Source organism: Lipotes vexillifer, unplaced genomic scaffold (genome assembly GCF_000442215.2).
Source record: "Lipotes vexillifer unplaced genomic scaffold, Lipotes_vexillifer_v1.1 scaffold652, whole genome shotgun sequence".
NCBI classification, from domain to species: Eukaryota; Metazoa; Chordata; class Mammalia; order Artiodactyla; family Lipotidae; genus Lipotes; species Lipotes vexillifer.
This window is the reverse complement of record NW_006779703.1, coordinates 925,142-943,911: the sequence shown is the minus strand read 5'-3', so window position 1 is coordinate 943,911 and position 18,770 is coordinate 925,142. Positions and strand designations below refer to the sequence as shown.

At 57.5% G+C, this 18,770-nt stretch overlaps 1 protein-coding gene across 1 annotated transcript in view; it reads left to right on the top strand.

The window, feature by feature from the left end:
- MLPH (melanophilin) overlaps window positions 1-18,333 on the top strand; it is a 34,758-nt gene extending 16,425 nt beyond the window's left edge. The window contains 10 exon segments of the mRNA XM_007452908.1: window positions 452-573; window positions 1,615-1,819; window positions 3,963-4,102; window positions 11,528-11,710; window positions 11,948-12,103; window positions 13,471-13,563; window positions 14,416-14,493; window positions 16,122-16,179; window positions 16,658-16,758; window positions 18,289-18,333. Coding sequence (XP_007452970.1) covers window positions 452-573; window positions 1,615-1,819; window positions 3,963-4,102; window positions 11,528-11,710; window positions 11,948-12,103; window positions 13,471-13,563; window positions 14,416-14,493; window positions 16,122-16,179; window positions 16,658-16,758; window positions 18,289-18,333 — 1,181 coding nt within the window.
- The last annotated feature ends 437 nt before the right edge of the window (window positions 18,334-18,770 follow it).

Here is an 18,770-nt window from a genome sequence, read left to right as displayed (position 1 = left end):
CCTTTAAAGGATGGAAACCATTATGAGGGAAGGATTCGGAATAAACTCTGCTCTTGCGTCTAAAGATGATGGAGCTCTCTGGAGCCCCCCCTCCCCCCCTGCTCCCCCGCGCTGGGCACCCCTCATTTGCTAAAGTGTGAGGGGTGAGAAGCACCCATCGGCCCAGAGAAGCCTGCCTGCCCCCCAAGGCGGCACTGCTGGGCTGTGTCCTCAGCACCTCTGAGCAGCCGTGTGCCCGTCAGGGGCTGAGCGGATGATTCCTTCTGCTCTTCTAAGAGGCGCTGGGGATGCAGAGCCTGTGATGGGTGGGGGACTCCGGGTGGCCCCCAGCGCCGCCACAGAAGGTGGCTGTGCCTTTGGAGATGCCCTCCCCGCTGCCCGAGGCGAGGGCGTGTGGCCCTCACAGTCAGGCTGACCCTCTGTCTCCTCTTTCCCGCACCCCTTCCTGCTCAAAAAAAGCGCGTCCTCCCCGTTCACGGCTTGGACTTCGAGGCAGACTCTGACGACTCCACTCTGTCCTGCGGGCAGCCCCCAAGCCTGTCCTTGGTCTCCATGGCCGCGGACAACCCGCAGGTCAGTGGGCTCTCTTTTCTGCCCCCGGCCATCCCAGGATAATCTGGGCGACAGGTTTTCAGGCCCCAGGTGGGGGGACAGCATTCTGGGAAACAGTCTGATGGCCATGGGAACATGACAGGCAGGGGGACAGCTGGGGTAGGGGGCATAGAAACGTCACACCCTCCGGTACCTGGAGAGACGGGGTCGGCTGCTCAGAGAAGTGGGGTGCGGGGCAAATGAGTCAGGGCCCTGGGGCATTCGGGGCGGTTGCCTGTCCCCGGGTGAAGGCAGAACCCCCGAGACTCAAGAGCGAGGGCAGAGGAGCCGCATCGCCCTGGGGTCGGACAGGGCCCGGCATGTGCCTGCACCCACTGTGTCTCATTAGTGGGGTCCTCTGCTTCATTGCCCAAACTAAGATAGCCTTGTGGGTGGAACAGGCTGCTGTTAATACTTACACCAGGACACACAGCATCCATGGGAGCCGCCCAGGAGGACCGGCCATGTAGTCACTGCTCCTTAGCTGTGTGCCCTTGGTCTGGGGACCCTGCGTGAGGCTCCATCCCCTCGCCTTACCTGGACAAGGGGTGATCCTCTCAGCCTCACAGGATCCCTTTCCAGAGGCACTAGAGGCTGAGCCCGGCACACACAGGACCATCACACACAGCAGGGCAGCTGGGGCACGAGCCGCAGAGGGAGGACCCCCTCAGCTGGAACCCTGACATCTCAATGACTGGGCTCAAATGGCACCAGCCCAGAGATGGGGCCAGGCTCAGTGTTCCGGGCCTGATCTGCAGATGCCTGCGGGCGAGGGCACAACAGAGCAGGGAGCTGGGAGCCAGCACCCAAAAGGTCTCTGGGCCACGGGTCCTGCTCCAGCAGCAAGTCCGGAGACCTTTGAAACGAAAGGGAATTGAGTCTCAAGGGGCAGAGAGGATGGGTGTCCGGTGTTCGGTTGGTCATATGATGCCTGGAAACCCTCAGGACTTGGACTGGAAAGACCCACATTCCAAGGAGCTGCCCTTTCCTAGTAAAACCTGCCAACAGGCCCCATGCGCTCAGGCCCTCACAGATGAGCCCTGCACAGAGGAGACCACCTCCCAGGAGCCCGTGGTCCTGGATGAGGCTGATGCCAGGGCCTCTGGGTGCCACCCCTGTCCAGAAGGGCAGATGGCCAGCCTCTCGCCTGCCGGACCAGACGCCCTCGCTAAGCTCTGCCTGCCGGGAGAGTCTTGCACGACGGCCCTGGGGGCCACTGCGACACCTGGTAGGTGCCCTTGACCACCGCCTTCCACACGGGCTCTGCGTGGAGGAGACACCCTGCCCCACCCCCCGATCTCTGCTAAGGGCCCCTGACTGATCTACAGTGCGCAGCCCCTTCCTTCACTGTGATTGTCCAGCATGTGCAGTCCTGGCACACACCATCAACCCCTGCTCCCCTGGGCTGGGCGCTTCCCCGGTAACACTCAGAAGCACCAACATTGACGCCTGCCCTGGCCGCACAGCTCATTGCCACCTTGGACGGGGGGACATGGAGCAGGACTGGGGTAGGGACGTGCAGGTGTCCCTGAGATGATAGGATCACTGGTCACCCAGACCGGCCACCTTAACCACAGGACAGGGCAGCTCCAAACCTGGGGTGCCACCTCCCTCCCACCTATGACTCGGGCGGTCCCTAAGTGCTGAGACCCTAGTTTAAATCCTTAGTTTAATTTTGTCAGACAGTCGGCTTCATAATGAAATCCCGAATCACTGTCTGTTCCTGTGCCGTGGGGGATTGTGCACTGGGGTCCGGGGTTCAGGTACCCCAGTGATGAAGGAGCAGATGGGACCACAGAAAGCAGCACGGGCTGCTTCCCACCGACCTGCTCCCACGTGGCTGCAGCGTGGGACCAGCTGCCGGGGAAAGGTGGTTAAGATGCCGTCTGCCAGGAAATGGGCCCGCTTTCCATTTCCCTTTTCATTATATTATAGGGACTGTAATCTCATGATTCACACGCCCATTAGGGTCCTGGAGGCGTCTGGGGGCTGTGGGAGGGGAGTTTTACTTCCCCATAAACAATGAATAAATGAATCTACATCGACCAAGTCATAGGGTGAAGACTCGGACACACGCATTTCCTCCCAGGATCCCTAATCAACCCCAGCACGTGGATGGGGTGGCAGCGGGGAGAGGGAGAAGCTGAGACAGACAGTATCGAGCTGGGAAATGTGCCTGGGAGACAGGCAGCTCTGAGTTTCAAGCCCAGCTCTTTTGACCAACTCACCACCCGATTTCTTTGATTCTAAGACACATTTGTCACCTCGTCAAATTGGGAGCGTCTTACAGCGAGTGTGGTAGCAGAGTGTGTGTTGGAGGTAGATTGGCAGCGTTGTCTCTTAATAGTGCATCAGACCAGCTACAAGGTCTGCAATTTAAAGGAGTGTGGTGTGTGCTTGATCAAACCTCTGAACCGCCGTGCCTCGGTTTCCTCGTTGTAAAATAGGGTTAGTGCCTAACTCAGCGCACTGTTGTGGGCTCTAAATGGGATGGTTGTATCTGTTAGCCCTTGAGACATAATGACCTATCACAAACTTACCAGCTTAAAACAACACACATTTATGAGCTCACGGGGGCCAGGCATCCAACACGGCATCGCCAGGTCATTAGCACACATCTCCCAGGCTGAAACCACAGTGTCTTCGGGGCCAGAGTCTTAGCTGGAGCTCAGAGCCTTGCCCCCAGGTCGTTCAGGGTGCTGGCAGAGCCATGTGGCCGGCTACACATCAAGCACAGAAACAGCTTGTGCAACTGATTCCTGGGACACTGGCTCCTGTGGGTCACCCCACAGGAGGGTCAAGCCCTCCCCGTCCCGGCACGGCTGGATGTGGTGCCCTCCAGGCCAACATGGAGCTCTGGGGGTACTTTCTAGTGAGAACATGGGGCCCTTCCACCAACAGAGCCCAGGAATAAGCATCTCAGGCCACACCATAGGTGACCCGTGCCCACGAGAGTCTGTGAATCATTAGTCTGGCAGGAAAAGCAGTCCCCAGTGACCAATGTGGAAAGACTTCCCAAAGTCACCTCCACTCGTGGAAACTTCCCGGGACGCATGTCTGCCACACCCGAGGCGCATAGAACTCCATGTGATGTAATTATATTACATTTACTTTGCCCACCTGGCTTTCATACCTTGGAGCCCCCGGTGAGTGCTGGCCAGGGCAGGGGCTTCTGCTCCTGAAATTCCGTGTGTGGGACCATGGACTCTGTTCCATTCTTATTTTGGTTTAGGGATCTCAGCCCCATGATATCAATGGAATAGAATCATGTCTCCATTTTCTTCTATTTCTTATTTCTCTTCATTGGAGAAAATGCCCACTGGCTTTCAGCTTTTCACTCCAAATAATCCAAACCCACTCTTCCTCCAAAGGAACAAATGTCCTCTGGAATGAGCAGCTCCCGTCCCACTATCTGGCCGACGTGGACACCTCAGATGAAGAAAGCATCTGGGCTCAGAGGGTGGCCTCTCACCATCCCAGACGGAGAGGCCAGACATTGTCTGAGAAGCAGGTAAGGTGGCCGGAAAGAACGCGTTCTAGTTGCTTCTTTGGGTGGCGCCTTTTTACCTTAACATCAGTTCATTTCTGAGAAATTAAAATTACTTCAAAACTATAAAGCTGCACAAGCCTCTGCTCAACAGAGATGTGCAATGTCAGAGCCCTGGGATGAGGGCTGTGGTCCAGCGTTGCAGCCACAGGCTACAGGCTGCTCTCCAGGGCCTTGGGCTGCCAGCGGGCCGGGCCTTTGCTGAGCCCTCTGCTTCCGTCAGCACCCGCTTCCCCCTCTGATCTGCCTGGGGCTCACCCTTCCCGGGCTCAGACATTGGGGGGCCCCTGCTCAGTCTAAGCTGACCTAGAACAGGTTAGGGGCCCTTCCAGCCTCAGTCCCTTCACAGATATGCTCCGGAAGTGAATGATCTGCAAAGAGGAGCACCTGACTTGTAGAAGGTGCCTTTTTTTTTTTTTTTTTTTTTTTTTTTTGTGGTACGCGGGCCTCTCACTGCTGCGGCCTCTCCCGTTGCGGAGCACAGGCTCCAGACGCGCAGGCTCAGCGACCATGGCTCACGGGCCCAGCCGCTCCGCGGCATGTGGGATCCTCCCGGACCGGGGCACGAACCCGCATCCCCTGCATCAGCAGGCGGACTCTCAACCACTGCGCCACCAGGGAAGGCCAAGAAGGTGCCTTTCTTCACATGGCTTTCTGGTGAATCAGTGTCAGGTGTTTTGTTATTTGTTTTGGGAGGTTTTTTTGTTCTTCTAAAATTGATCTAAAATGTCAACAGGGCAGAAGCATGGAGGTTTTAAACTCTGCGTCTCCCTCTGCAGAGTCAGTGCCCACAGGCCCAGCTGGCTCTCTTTCCTATAATATCACCTAGCAGCATCGCCCGACCCCGGGGCTGGACGTACCTCCTGCTCCGACCTCCATCTCTGAGAGAAGCCACTGACCCTTTGCCCTGAGCACAGCAGGACACAAAAGGCCCTCAGGAGGCCTGCGGTGAAGACCCCCCCCCCCTCTCTGCCATTCAACCCAGGGGCTCACTCTTCTTTTATGGAACAGCAGGGGAGATGCTGATGCAAGGAAGTGTCCTTTGATTCAGACCAGGGAGTGACTGGCTTGGCCCCTGGGAAGGCTGGGGGATGATGGTGGAGGGCCAGTGCGGCCAGGACGGAGACCTCCCCAGGGCAGAGACGGAGACCTCCGCAGGGCAGAGACCTCCCTGGGTGGCAGAACCACAACTGGCAGAGAAGTTCCCAGTGTCCAGGCCAGAAGACAATGGGAGAAAGACTAGAATTAAATTGTCTATTTTCAGCAAATTTTTAATTTAGCAGCTTTAGTGACGTTCAGTAAAACACATATCCCGGTATTTAGTCCTACTGACACCAGTCATCCTTTATGCCTCCTTGAAAATTACTCTGTTTCATGCTTGTATCTCGTCTCTGGAATTCTTCATTTCTTTCTCTTGACTGTATTTACTTCCACTGACTTCACCTGCATCTTTATGAAAAGGGAATCAGGCTGTGTAAAGAGCGGCCTCCAGGGGGCAGTAGCGTCCCTGTGCATCGGGGAAGACCCAGGGCCGACTAGAGGACTCACAGACATGCCTTGGGGATTCGAGAGTGCTCGAGAATAATGTTCTACTGGGGTCAGTCTGAATGGTCCTCCCCTGACCTGTTGCCTGTCTTCGCATCTGTACTCGTGGTCAGGACTTTCTGGGTGAGGGATATTCAGCAAAGACTTTCTATAAATAATCACTCATGCTGAGAGAGAAGCCAAAGATAGCACAGCATGTGGTACCAAGGACGGATGCTTCCAAGGGGCTGAGTTCAAGGAGGTGCAGGAAACAGAGCCCTGGCACGCACCCTGCCCCAAGTGGTGGGTAGTGAGCCCCTGGTGCCCCAAGAGCTCAGGCTAAAGACACTGACTCGGTTTCCCCACGAAAGCCTCACCAGTGCCAAACTGCAGTAGCTCATTTTCCTTCTCTGTCTGTACTGCGTTCCTAAATTGTAAATCTGTGTTTTGCTGCAAACGAGTTGGAAACACCAGAAGTTCATTCCAAGTTGCCGTCCGTGTGTCCAGATAGCATGTAATTTACCTGGACAGAGCTCACACGGGACAGAGCGGCTCCCGCTTTTGGCCAAAGGGAGGGGCACGAGCAGCTTTGGGCTCCTGAGCACCTGAGAGACAGGTGTTCCCTGGGGGGTGTCTACAGGGGGCCAACGGCTCTTGATCCCAGATAGAAAACCAGGATGCGTCCAGGCTGTCCTGGCGGCACGTGGACAGGCTCTCTTGCTCAGAGAAAACCACCAGCCCGCAAGCTCACCTCCCGTTCCGAGGGCTGTGGTCTCTCCACAGCTCTGTGCTGCCCCCAGCTCGTGTCGCTCCTCCATCAGGACGAGAGCTTTCCGAGTTCTCGCCGTGGGATGCTTTCCTTTCTCTTTCGCTCTGGAGCGGATGCTTCACTGTGCCGGACCCTGGTTGGGTCAGCTCTTATTCTCCTGCCGTGGGTTCATGCCCACCACGCTCCCCGGGGACACACGACTATCTGCTGAGCAGCCCCCCCTCCCAGGTATTGATCGCTGCCTCTCAGGTGCCATGAGTGCGCCCACAGCTGGTCTCAATTACCAGCAGCCACTCGAGGCGAGGGCTGGGGCCCCTCCCGCCGAAACCCTTGTGTTGAAGCTTCTCAGCTTGTGTTCTTCTCTGGGCAGATTTGCCCACTCAAAGCCCTCGGTGCTGGGAAGATCAAACTAATTACCTGCAGAACAATGCAAAAGCATCTTACCAGCCTGCTGGAGCCATCTCCCTCTTTTAAAACAAGGTGGACCGCAGAGGAGACAATGGCAGGCCAGATGCATCTGCTGGGCTTGGAAGAAAACAGCAGAATTGATTTTCTCATTTCCCGGCCTGGGAGTTAATACACTCCAGTGACTCAAGAGCTGGTGACTCAAGGTATGAGCCAGTCGCACTTTCAGGTCATCACCTGGCAGGCCTCCTGGCCCACGGTGACCCGGGGCTCTTGACTTTTAGTTTGAGCACCCTGGCACAATCAATTCACACCTTCCTGTGTGCCTGAGGTTCAGCAGTGACAATGGCTGCACCACGGCAATGACGCTGAATGTGTCACCTGTCCTGCTTTATTCATCCTCCCAATGCCCCCCGCCCCCCGCTTCTGGTACCACTCCCAGCTTCTGCTTGGCGTTCCAGGACCCCGGCTGTCAGAAAATGGGCCGCACAGTCACCTTCCCAGGGCACATGACGAATGGTGGCCTGACCTTTCCTTCCACTGCTTGGGAATTTGGTGCTCCCGAGGTGGTAGGTGCCAGCGTCCTGCTGGCCAGAGTGGCTCTGTCCTCCAGCCACTGAACCCCTCCCTCTGCTGCAGATCTCTGAGCGGAACAAATACATGTCAGCGGGCGACCGCCTGCTGACCCGCTGAAGCCCCTTTGTTAAGGGAGGTTGAGGCACCAACACGGGCTTTGCAAGGAAGACTCTCGATTGGGAGCTCATGCATGGGGCTCAGAGAGTTGAGCGGGTTTCCACCGTACAGCTGAGGGGGGCGGGTGTCTGCCCCGTCCAGGCCCCTGCCGTACACCATGCTTGGAGCCCGGGCATCTGTGGGCCCAGCCAAAGGTGCAGGAGAACTCAGAGGGCCGCAGGTGTGCAGCCTTTGGTGCGGATGTAACGAGAGAGGGGCTGGGAAGTCAGAGCAGCAAAGACCCGGGGACCTCGCTTGGTCCTGCAGTATCCGGGGGTCCAGGCCGTCGGAGCGGGCAGGGGTCTCCTGCCCACCCTGTGTGTTAGGGTGTACCCAGCGCACTGGGGCCACCTTCTGGAGAGTGAATGGAACAGAACCCTTGGTCTAATGTGAGTGCATGTGCACATGTGCGTCTGAGAGACAGACAGCCGGGTAGCTGTGGGCGTAGGGGCAGCAATGCTCAGGCCCAGGCCCTGCCCCAAGTCTGCCTGAGCCACGGCCCCGGTCCAGCACCCGGCCCCCTCCCTGCGGCACCCGAGGGCTCTGGAGATCAGCTCCGGCGGCAGCTGGGGTGGGCAGTGGGAGCCACGCACCCCCAGGGCCACAGCCACCTTTACCCACGGAGGTGCCCTCCTCTGACACCCTCTGTGGGCCGGCAGAGCCATGCTGGCCCAGAGACAGAGTTTCAGTCCCCGGCTTTTAGCTGAGGAAACTGAGGCTCAGGCTCTCAGGAGAGGAACTCCAGAGCCCGCAGCCGGCAGGGAGCACACTCTGAAGCCCCTCGCGCAGGTCTGGGAGAGGCCCTCTGCCCCTCAGGATGCTTTCAGGACAGGCCCTCTCACCTGCGTCTGTGGCAGGTGTCCCCCACGCAGGCCCAGTAGCCCGCAGGACCCCAGGGCTCACCCCCAGCCGCCCAGACCCCGGGCTGCCTCCACCCCATCCTGGAGGCTGACCCAGATACCCCTCTGGGCCTCACTCTCCCCCCACCAGCATCACCAGGGCAACCCGTGCCCCTCTTTGCCAGGGGCTGGAGGGTTTCCAGGACATAGGGCTTTCGGGGTTCAAACTTGGATGCCTTGGTCACCCCAGCTGTATCCTGTCGTGCTGGCCAGCTGCCATCACGTGTGTGTGTGCTTGTATGCATACATGTGCGTTGGACATGCATGCGTGTGTGTGTGTCTGTCTGTCTGTGTGGGGGTTTATTTACAAAGTAGAAACAACGCCCCCTTCTGACAGCAGCTCATCAATCTCCACCCCAGGCCCTCATCAGCTGCTGCCTGGGGTGGCCTCAGGCTCCCATTTCTCAAGGGGATTCTGAAGTTTCTCAACCTCATTTACTCTGAAAGATTTATTCCCATCAGACCCAATAGAATCTACCCTCCAAATGTCACAGGGGCTCTCTTCACCCATGGCGGCCTCTGAGGAGATTTGCTTATTGAGCGTCTTCAGGAAATTGGCAGCCTGTAGAAAGGCGTCCCAGTGAACGTGCCGCTTCCCTGTCAGCTCACGCCAGCCCTCGGCACTCATCTGCGAGGCTGCTTTGTTCCATTCACAGAGAAAATTAAGTGACGGCCAGCACTGCCCTCCGCTCGCCAGGAGCACCCGGGGCCGAGGGGGGCGGAAGGCGGCCCGACGGGCACTGTGGGTGTGAGTAACGTCGTGGTGCGGAAGCCCCCCTCCCAGCATCAGCATCAGCGGGTGACTTGCTCCCCGAAGGAAGGGGCGGGGAGGGGGATCTCAGAGTCCCGGAACGCGGTCCTGGGGGGACCCTCACCTCACACTGTGACGTCTGCTTTGTGGGCCGAAGGAGAGGCAGCCAGTGAGTGAATGAGCGACGGGCCTCCCTGCTCACGTCCTCCTGCCCCCGACCCCCAGGGAGCCCTCTGCCTGGCAAACTGAGAACAGGCTGTGGAAACGGGAGGCCAGTTAAGAGGCTGGTGGATCGTCCAGGCAGGACGAGGTGGCGGGTGAGCCAGGCAGGGCAGCAGAGGTGATGGGAGGTGGACCCTGGGTACCTGTTGAAGGCAGAGCCAGCGGGGATGGATTCAGGTCGAGAGAAAGAGAGGGGTCAGATGATACCAGGGTTTGGGGCTTGAGCAAGCACTGCAGGATGGAATTGCCCTGAACTTTTTTTTTTTTGGCTGTGTTGGGTCTTTGTTGCTGCGCGTGGGCTTTCTCTAGTTGCGGCGAGTGGGGGCTACTCTTTGTTGCAGTGCGCAGGCTTCTCATTGCGGTGGCTTCTCTTGTTGGGAGCATGGCCTCTAGGCACGCGGGCTTCAGTAGCTGTGGTGCACGGGCTCTAGAGCGCAGGCTCAGTAGTTGTGGCGCACGGGCTTAGTGGCTCCACGGTATGTGGGATCTTCCCAGGCCAGGGATCAAACCCGTGTTCCCTGCATTGGCAGGTGGATTCTTAACCACTTTGCTACCAGGGAGGTCCCTGCCCTTAACTTTTAAATCTCATTACCCACTCTCAAGTTATTTTGGCTGTAAAGGGCAGTTGGGATAATTTGGCCATTTTTCTGGTTTTTTCACGTGACTCTGGTCACTTCTTAAAACCGACACACTAAATCCCTTCACATAAAGCTCGTGTCCACAAGCAGACAAAACAAATAGCTGCTCAGTGAACCGCTGGCTGGAGTGCAGGAACGGGTAGCAGCCAGAGCTTACTGCAGTCCAGGCCCTGGTCTGATGCTTACTGAGTGAGGCCGGGCAAAGGAGGGGCTCTGAGCATCCTTTCCCCACTTGTAGAATTAGGGTAAGAGCTGGAATCAATGAGGGACTCCCACCCCCTTATAGAGACTTAGAAAATTATGACCAAAGAATACAACCCTGGGGCTTCCCTGGTGGCGCAGTGGTTGAGAGTCCACCTGCTGATGCAGGGGACACAGGTTCGTGCCCCGGTCCGGGAAGATCCCACATGCCGCGGAGCAGCTGGGCCCGTGAGCCATGGCCGCTGGGCCTGCGCATCTGGAGCCTGTGCTCTGCAATGGGAGAGGCCACAGCAGTGAGAGGCCCGCGTAACGAAAAAAAAAAAAGAATACAACCCTGAAAAATAGTTTCAAGAAACAGAGGCCTAGCTAAACTCTGGAGAATAGATTTCCAGAAATGAGCACTGTTTAGCTCTGAGTTTCTCACCAGCCACGGCAGATAAATAGATATTCTGGGTTGTATGAATCTCATCCAAGTCCACCCTGGATGGCAAATGTCCCTGGCTCTAGATTCAAGAAGGGGTGAGTGGTAAAGAGTGCTTGCTACTCACTGTGTCATGGAAAACATCACTGTGAGGTTCACACAACTTTGCAGTTTTCCAAGAGTCACAAATACACTGTAGACACTTCTCAGTCAGCTCCGGACCAGTGTCTAGGAGTATGATTCCTTTGCAAAGCCGACAGGAGGCTCGTGGGAGAGACTGTGGACACAGAGCCTGGTACACAGAGAGGTACCATGGACAGTGGACACGAATGCCGTTGCGTTTACACGAGTTCAGGACCCACCCCCAAGCCCTCGGGTGATGCTGAGGCCGCACAGCCGTCGTGTACTTCGGTCTTATCACGGGGGGACCGAGAAAAACCCAGAGAACAGACTTGTCAGCAGCCCGTAGCCTCAGCTGGCAGATGCAGACAGTCCTGGTTGAGGTCTTGGTTTGGCGCCATAAGGATGCTTAAACCCTAGGAAGTGGCTTTGGGACCCAGTTTGGGAACAGAGAGAAGTTGAAAAATGGTGCATCTCAGGTGGCCTGGGTGCTGTTAGGATCGCCAGGAACATCCCACCCTTCGGAGCCTGGTTCTGGAGGACAGGCGGCGCGGGCCGCTTGGCCGAGCTTGTGTGGGGAGTAGATGAGACCGCAGCTCCAGCCAAGCCCCCGGGGTGCCGGGGGCAGGTGCTTTCCGAAGCCCTGCTTCTGCTTTCAGCGCTTCCAGGTGACCGACCGGCTGAGATCAGCCACTCGTCCATCTCAGTGTCCAGTTGGCAGCAAGCCCACAGGCGCCGACATGGAAGAGGCGGCCCTAAAGAGAAGACTGGAGGCCTTGATCAGCCGCAGCGGTGACCAGCAGGCCTCATCGGAGGAGGAGGGCAAGGACGGAGGGGCGGAGCAGGGCAGCAGCGCCCCCATCGAGGACCCCCCCGGGGCCGCCCCGGAGGTGAGGCTGCCTGAGCGACCTCGGCAGCACACACTCGGAGGTGGGGCTGGGGATCAACCGCTTGTGCCTAAGCCAGTGGCCTGGCCCCAGCTGCACACGGCGCCCCACCGCGGGCTGCCCGGCTGGCCAGGCAGCTCCTGGCATAGCAAAAGGGGCACCTTCAGGATGGGACGTGCGTTGGGGCGAGCCCTGCGGTCTCCCCCGCAGGTGGTCACGTGCAGCGCTTCCCTCTCCTAGGTGTGCACAGCTGCAGGCCAAACGCCCAGCTCGGGGAAGAGGCCCCGGGACCCCCAGGACCCCGTGCAGCCCAGCAGGACCACAGACGAGGAGCTGTCGCAGCTGGAGGACAGAGTGGCCGCCACAGCCTCTCAGGTGCAGCGGGCAGAGAGCGAGGTTGCCCTGGCAGCCCCGGGAGCAGGCGGCTCCCCCAGATAGATAGTGGGGACCCTGGAGGCCTGGCAAGGGTGGTCAGCCCCCCGAAGGGCTCACACACAGGAGCCCACGTTGTCGGCTCCAGGACAGGCTCCTGGGGCTTTCTGTGGAATCACCCTCCACGCCACCCCCTGCACTTTTCCCTTTTAGGTTGGCAAGAGACAGGCGGCGTTTTCAGCCACGGAAGGAAGATGCTGACGCTTACCCCTCCCTTTCCCATGAGGAGGGCTTCTCCAGAAGCAGGCTTAGATTTTAGGACAGCCCCGGGGCTCAGGACCAGACTCTGACCGAGGGTCATCCTGTAAACTTGGGTCCCGGGCTTGAGTTAGGGTAGGAGGTGTGTTAGTGGTGTGCAAAGGTCAAAGGACAGAGCCAGGGTCTCCCAGAGACAGTCAAGGTGATTGGGCTCTGCTCTGCCCTCCCCCTGCTGACCCCAGAGGAGAGGAGGTCTGCCCGTCCGAGTGCGGGGGACCCAGCGCCCACTGTCCATTCATTGCAGCTTCTGCTCTCTCTTCAGCAAGTGCCCTTCCGTACCCGAGGAAGAAGAGGCGCATCCCCAGGCCGCGCACCTTCGGGGGCGCAAGTGAGCCTGAGAACTTTGCGTTCATTTATTCCTTCCTGTGGAGCCAACAATTCTCAGTCGGGATCCCAAGTACGGCAGGCGTTGTGTAGACACAAAAGGTGCAGCTATGAGCACCTCAGACCAAGCCCCTGCGTTCCTGGAGCTTGTGCTTTTAGTGGGCAGAGACAGAGAACAGGTCGACGAGACTGAGGAGAGGGTGGCCCCAGGGAGCGCTCGGATGGGGCTGCCTCGAAGGGTGGTCGGGAAGGGATAATACGAGAAGGCAGCCCGGGCGAAGGCCCCGAGGCAGCGTCGAGCTTGGCATGTTGAGGAATCCGCAGTGGAGCCCTGCGCCGGAGCCCGGCGAGTGAGAAGGGGGGCGTCTCAGAGGAGAGCAGGTCCCAGCCCCGAGGACCCTGAGAAGGGTTGGGGCTGTGGGAGGGATCTGGGCGGACCTGAAGGGGGTCCGGCTCCCGTTCCCAGAAGCGCCTGCCTTCAGCTCTCCCCCCGTCAGTACCCCTCCCTCAATCCCTCATGGATGAGCCCCCAGAAAATGTATGGAGCCCCTCCCCCGCCTGGGGTGACCCTCCCGACAGCCATGGAAGATGGATGGAAATGGCGCGCCCAGGAAGTGGCCCTGGGCGGGTCCCCCATCTCAGGGGAAGCATGATGAAATCGGCGAATCGGGCGCAGCAGCTCCTCCTGTCCTGTGACGTTGAGAAAGGACATCCAAATGACATTGTCTGTCTGTCTGTGGTTCCCCCAGGTTTCAGATATCGAGTACAGGATTGCAGCCTTGCAGGCTGCAGGGCTCACTGTGAGGACCTCGGCAAAGCCCCGGAAGAAATCCAGCCTCCCGGTGAGTGGAGGGGCCGCAGGGCCCTGGGGGTCGTGCCTGGAGCCCTGGCCAGGAGCACAGGGCAGCCCGGGGGCCTGGCAGGGAGAGCCCCTGGGGCAGCTGCCGCCCTCCTCCTTAATCTGCCAGCCTTGTGTTCCTGCTATCAGTGACCTGTGGGCTGTGCTGGGATTCCTTTTCATTTGCTAGTGTCGTTTCTAACGGAAAAGAGTGCTGTATGGGGGGACCCTCAGCTCCTGCATGAGAATTGGAAACACAGACACGTGGTCCACACACACACACACACGTCCAAAGGAAACAAGCTGAACAACACCTCGTGTTGGCGGGCTTAATAAAAGCTCTGTTTCAAGGCGGGTGTGACAGTAGCAGGATGGGGACCTGCCCACGACAGAGACCTGAGACCAACATCCTTCCCCCCGATTCAAGTCGGGAGTCTCCAGACAAATCACAGTATGAGGAAATCTGGCAGAAAGATGATAAATGCTCTTAGGGGAGTGCCAGATGCGGCTGCCGGGATGCCCAATCAAACCTGAATTTCAGATTCACAACAAGTCCTCTTCTAGTATAAGTATACCCCGTGCAGTATCTGGGACATACTTATACTAAAAAAATTTAATCATTGTTTATCTGAAGTTCAAAGCCAACTGAGCGTTCTGTACTTTAATTTGCTAAACCCAGCAGCCCTGGGCACAGAGCCCTGGAGTGGTGTGTGCTCTGTGGGTGTTGCCGTGCCGTCCCGGCCTTCCAGACCGAGGACTAAAGAGAACACCATCCGTGTGTCCTGCCCGCCCGCCCTCCCTGTGGCAGGAGGTCAGACGAGCAGTCATAAGCACAGGCTCCTTCCCTGTTCTCCAGATATTTCTTCCCCAGCTTGTTGGGAAGTTTGGCCAGAGTCCTAAGGATCCGAATGCAGACCCTTCGGGTGAGGTCAAGGTATGTGTTACTACATCCAAGCTCGAGAGGCTGGAAGCGGGTAAACAGTTGGCCCGACTTTTCCAGAAGCGTGACAAGTCCGGGGCGGGGGGGGGTGGAGCTGAAACATTGGGACTTTAAGAACGTGGCAAGTGTCACAGGCTGGTCTCCCCATAGGGTGTTTGTCGGGGAAAATCCAGGAAAGCCCAGCCAGGGTAGTGGGAGGGTGGGACAGAGGGCAGAGGGGAAGGAGGCGGGCAGACCCCAGGCAGGGGAACTGGCTGAGAGGAACACAGAGCCCTGGAGACAGTGCACATCACAGGGGCCGGGTGCTGGGCATGTACTGCCCCCCACGCCCCCCGTCCTGGGTGACGAACATTCACAGGCACGGCAGGCTCCAGGGCCCAGGGACGGGCCTCCCCTGGGAGCCGCGGGTCCCGGCCGTGGGTGCAAAGCATGGGAGCCGGTGTGCACAAAACGGCACAAGGATGGATGTGGGGTACGGGTGGGACGCCCCACAGCTTGCTGATCAGGAAGAGGGTGACACTGTTAAGGGCTGCAGGGCCCGGGGGAGGGACGGCCTGGGAGGGAGCAGGAAGGAGCTCCCGGGTTTCGGGGGTGTGACTGGGCCGCAGGCGGCGGTGCCAGTCCCCGGGGGCCCACAGAGCGGGGCGTCTGCTCCAGGTCCTGCCTGCTGCCTGATACGCCCCTTGTGAGCTGTAATGAGCACCTAGTTATTTGTGCTTCTCGTGACAACAGCAGTGGGTAGCTCTTCATAGTTAAAAACGGTATTTTTTTTCCATCCTTGCATTTGATGTTCAAAAAACCTGGTAAGCAGGTGTGGATATCGCCCCTGTTGCACCAAAGAGGAGCCTGAGCGTGGGGGAGGTAGACATACTGGATTGAGACCACACAGACCAGCGACAGGCGGTCTCAGGCAGGCCTCCCAGCCCCACCCTGGCCCTCTTCTCGGGGCTGTGGTCTTCCCTGACCTGTCCCAGGAAGCCCAGCCTGAAAGCGTCTGCAGCCAGCCTCCTGGTATAGCCCACAAAACCAGCCAGGCTGAATCCCAGGGGGCCAGGCATTGGCAGGACTTCCAGGGAGTCAGGCCGTTTTGCTCTCGCTTCCCCCTTGAAGAGGCAAAACAGCAAATGAATTAGCCCAGAGTAGAGAGGTGAGCAACAGGAAAGGGGGAGGGAAAGAAAGGTGGGGGGCCCAACCGCCATGGGGCGCTGAGAATGTATTAGGCACAGTTAATCTTCCAGAATCCTGTACAGGGGCTGCTGGCCCATTTTCCAGATGAGGAGACAGTTCAGAGAGAATATGTAAATCGTCCTTGTCACGGTGGTAAGGGGTAGCAATAGGATTTGAACCTGTCTGTGGGGCTGAAACTTGTGCTTTTTCCACTGTACCCACCCAAAGTTGCAGTTCTCCGAAAGCTAAGCAACTCTTTTATATTCCGGGCTTAATTTATTGAGAGCGTGCATTTTAATATTGTTAAAAGTTCAAATTTTGCCCAGGAACAGAAGAGAGTTGCCCCGATTAATCCGAATCTGCAGGAATGTTGGGAAATCCAAACCTAGCTCCCCGGCGTTCCTAACGATTACAGCAAAAGGTACTGACGCCCAGAGACGGCTTCTTTCTTCCAGGTGGTGGCTGCACCCTATCTTGTGAGGAGAAAGCTCAGTGATTACCCCAGAAGTCAAGGTAAGAGTCACCTGCTTCCCTCATCCCCCAGGCCTGGGAGGTGAGCTCAGGGGTGTGAAAATAGCCAGTCGGGGCCCCATATTTCTGCGTAACCCATGGGACCCGGCATGTCATGCCACTGATGCCCGAAGGACACTCCAGTGCCCTCGGGCAACCCTCAGGGACCGTTGCAGTGACGTGGTGTCTGGATACCTGGAATTTGCTGCCTGAAGCACATAAGGGTGTTGATGGGGGTGGCAGCGGTGGTTTCCTTGTCCTGCGATGTAAATCATCCTAATAATGGTGCAAAGCTCCCCACCTTCTAGAGCACAGGACGTAATTAGCCCGCCTTGATGTCTTGGCAGTGACGAGGACATCAGCTTCGTCCTGGAGGGCGCATTTGTTTTTATGCTCCTTTTAAAATTTCTTAGGAAGCAAAGACACTTGTTTGGGGTAAGTTTGTGATTAATAAGCAACCCCCCTCCTGTTTTCCTCAAAGACAAAGATGATGACTCCTTCGATCGGAAATCCGTGTCCCGCGGATCCCTGACACAGAGAAACCCCAGTGGCAGGAAGGGAACCGCCAACCACAGCATTGCGGTAAGTTTTCTCTTTTCACAGAGGCGGCTTTAAAATTCTCTCAGATTGACATGTGATATTAAGTTTTCAAAGTAAAGAATTGGGGTACACTACCAGGAATAGTAAAATCAGCAAAAAGTCTAATGGAAAATCAAAAACATTTCGTAAAGGTACACAGTGTACCAGTGATGGGGTCGCCTGGCCCTCGGGGGCTCTGGGCTTGGGTACGGGGACAGAGCATGAGGCAGTGAGGTCTCCCCACACAGCCCCACCTGCCCACCCAGCGCTGTAAAGGTCATTCAGCTGAACCACCTGTGCAGGTCCCGGGGTCAAGGCTGTCCCCCAACTTCCGTGGGAGAGGGCTCTCTGCAGAAAGAGCTTGAGGTGCCTCCCAAAGCCCAGGGAACATCAGCTGGACCAGCGGGGTCTTGGCCTTGATGCCTACAGAAATGCACCTTGCAGACCCTTCTCTGGCACCACGGTCCTTGGTGTTTCCAGCCGCATGAGAGCCTGGTGAAAGCACCAGCTCTTCTGATGGGCGTGTCAGCTTCCTGGAGTGCCCACGGCACTTCACAGACACAGGGCTGCAACGGCGAGAGACAGCTGACCTCTAGGGACCCCAGAGTCATGCCCACATCCCAGGGGTGGGCATGAGGTCTCAGTGGCCAACATCAGGGTCCAAACACCCCCATCCCCACAGCTGTCCACACTCACATCTCACCCGCTGGCTGCGACCACCCAGCAGTCATTCTGACTTCATGCCGGTTACGAGAGTCTGAGTCGACGGCTTTGCTGTCCAGGAAGACGGAGCGGCTGCTCTGTTCTTTCCACAAACTCCGTTTTTAAACGGGATTTCAACGTATCTCACAGTACTCATTGCTGATGATTGTGTGCGAGCCTTGTGTCGGCAGACGGGGAGATGGGGCACACGTGTCCGATACAGCCAGCGTTAGGCCGCCCCAGACGACAGGAAAGGACAGAGGGCAGAGGCTCCCTGCCAGGCCCCACCTGAGCCCAGAAGAGGCCACCTGGACCGTGGCCAGAGCGTGGCCATCCCCAGGGGCTGATGGCGGGTGATAAGAAATCGCCAGCGGAGGCTTGAAAGTCTACATGCTTTCAAATGAGAACGCACCTTCCGTGTTTCAGAGTTTTAGATTTTCACATACTTTCCGTCTTTACAGCCCATTTGATGAGGGCCGGTGTCATTGACCCATAGCTCGGGAAGCAGGCAGAAAGAGATTGAGTAAAAAAAAAACCCCAGCAGAGGGTTGACTGATGCCTCCTGACCAGCAAGCCCATGTGTGCAGCTGTGCACATCTGTGTGCTCTCCCGTGTGTGTGTCTGTGTTCGTGCCCGTGTGTGTTTTTATGTACGCGCAGTCATATAGCTAAGTGCGTGTCTACCTTTGTGCACACCCGTGTGTTTACATGTTCCTCTGTGCTCGCCCGTGTATTTCTGTGCCCATGCCTGCATGAGTGTGCGTGTGCTCTCACCCGTGTATCTGTGTGTGTACCCACCTGTGCGTGCTGACGTGTCCATGTGTGTTCACAGAAACCCGTGATGACCCACCAGCCCTTAAATGGGAGGTTCGTCTGAACGGGACAGAGCAGGAGTGGCACCGGTCCTTTCCCTCCACCTCGGCCTCCGTGTCCCTCCAGCTGCCCCGCGTTTTCCAATGCACGCATCCCAGTGGAGGAACGAGAAGAAACCCCATCCGTGAGCTGACAGCGGTTCTCAGCCCGTCAGCTCTTCACCCACGTTCTTTGATGACCCCCAAGGCCGCCCCTGCCCACCTGCTCTGATCCGTGAGAAACATCTAAGCTGACGCATCTTTCCTTTAGGGTTTAAGCTTTCTGAAGGCCACAAAGAAGCTCTTGTTCAGTGATCTTCCACCCCTTTCACTGCTGGCTTTCTTATGCTGCTTTCATGACCAGAATGGAAAAGGGGTGACTCAGTGACCGCACCAGCCATCTGTACACTCCTGACTGTGTCTGTCGGAGCCAGGGCAGCTGTGTGGGTGCGACTGGACGTCA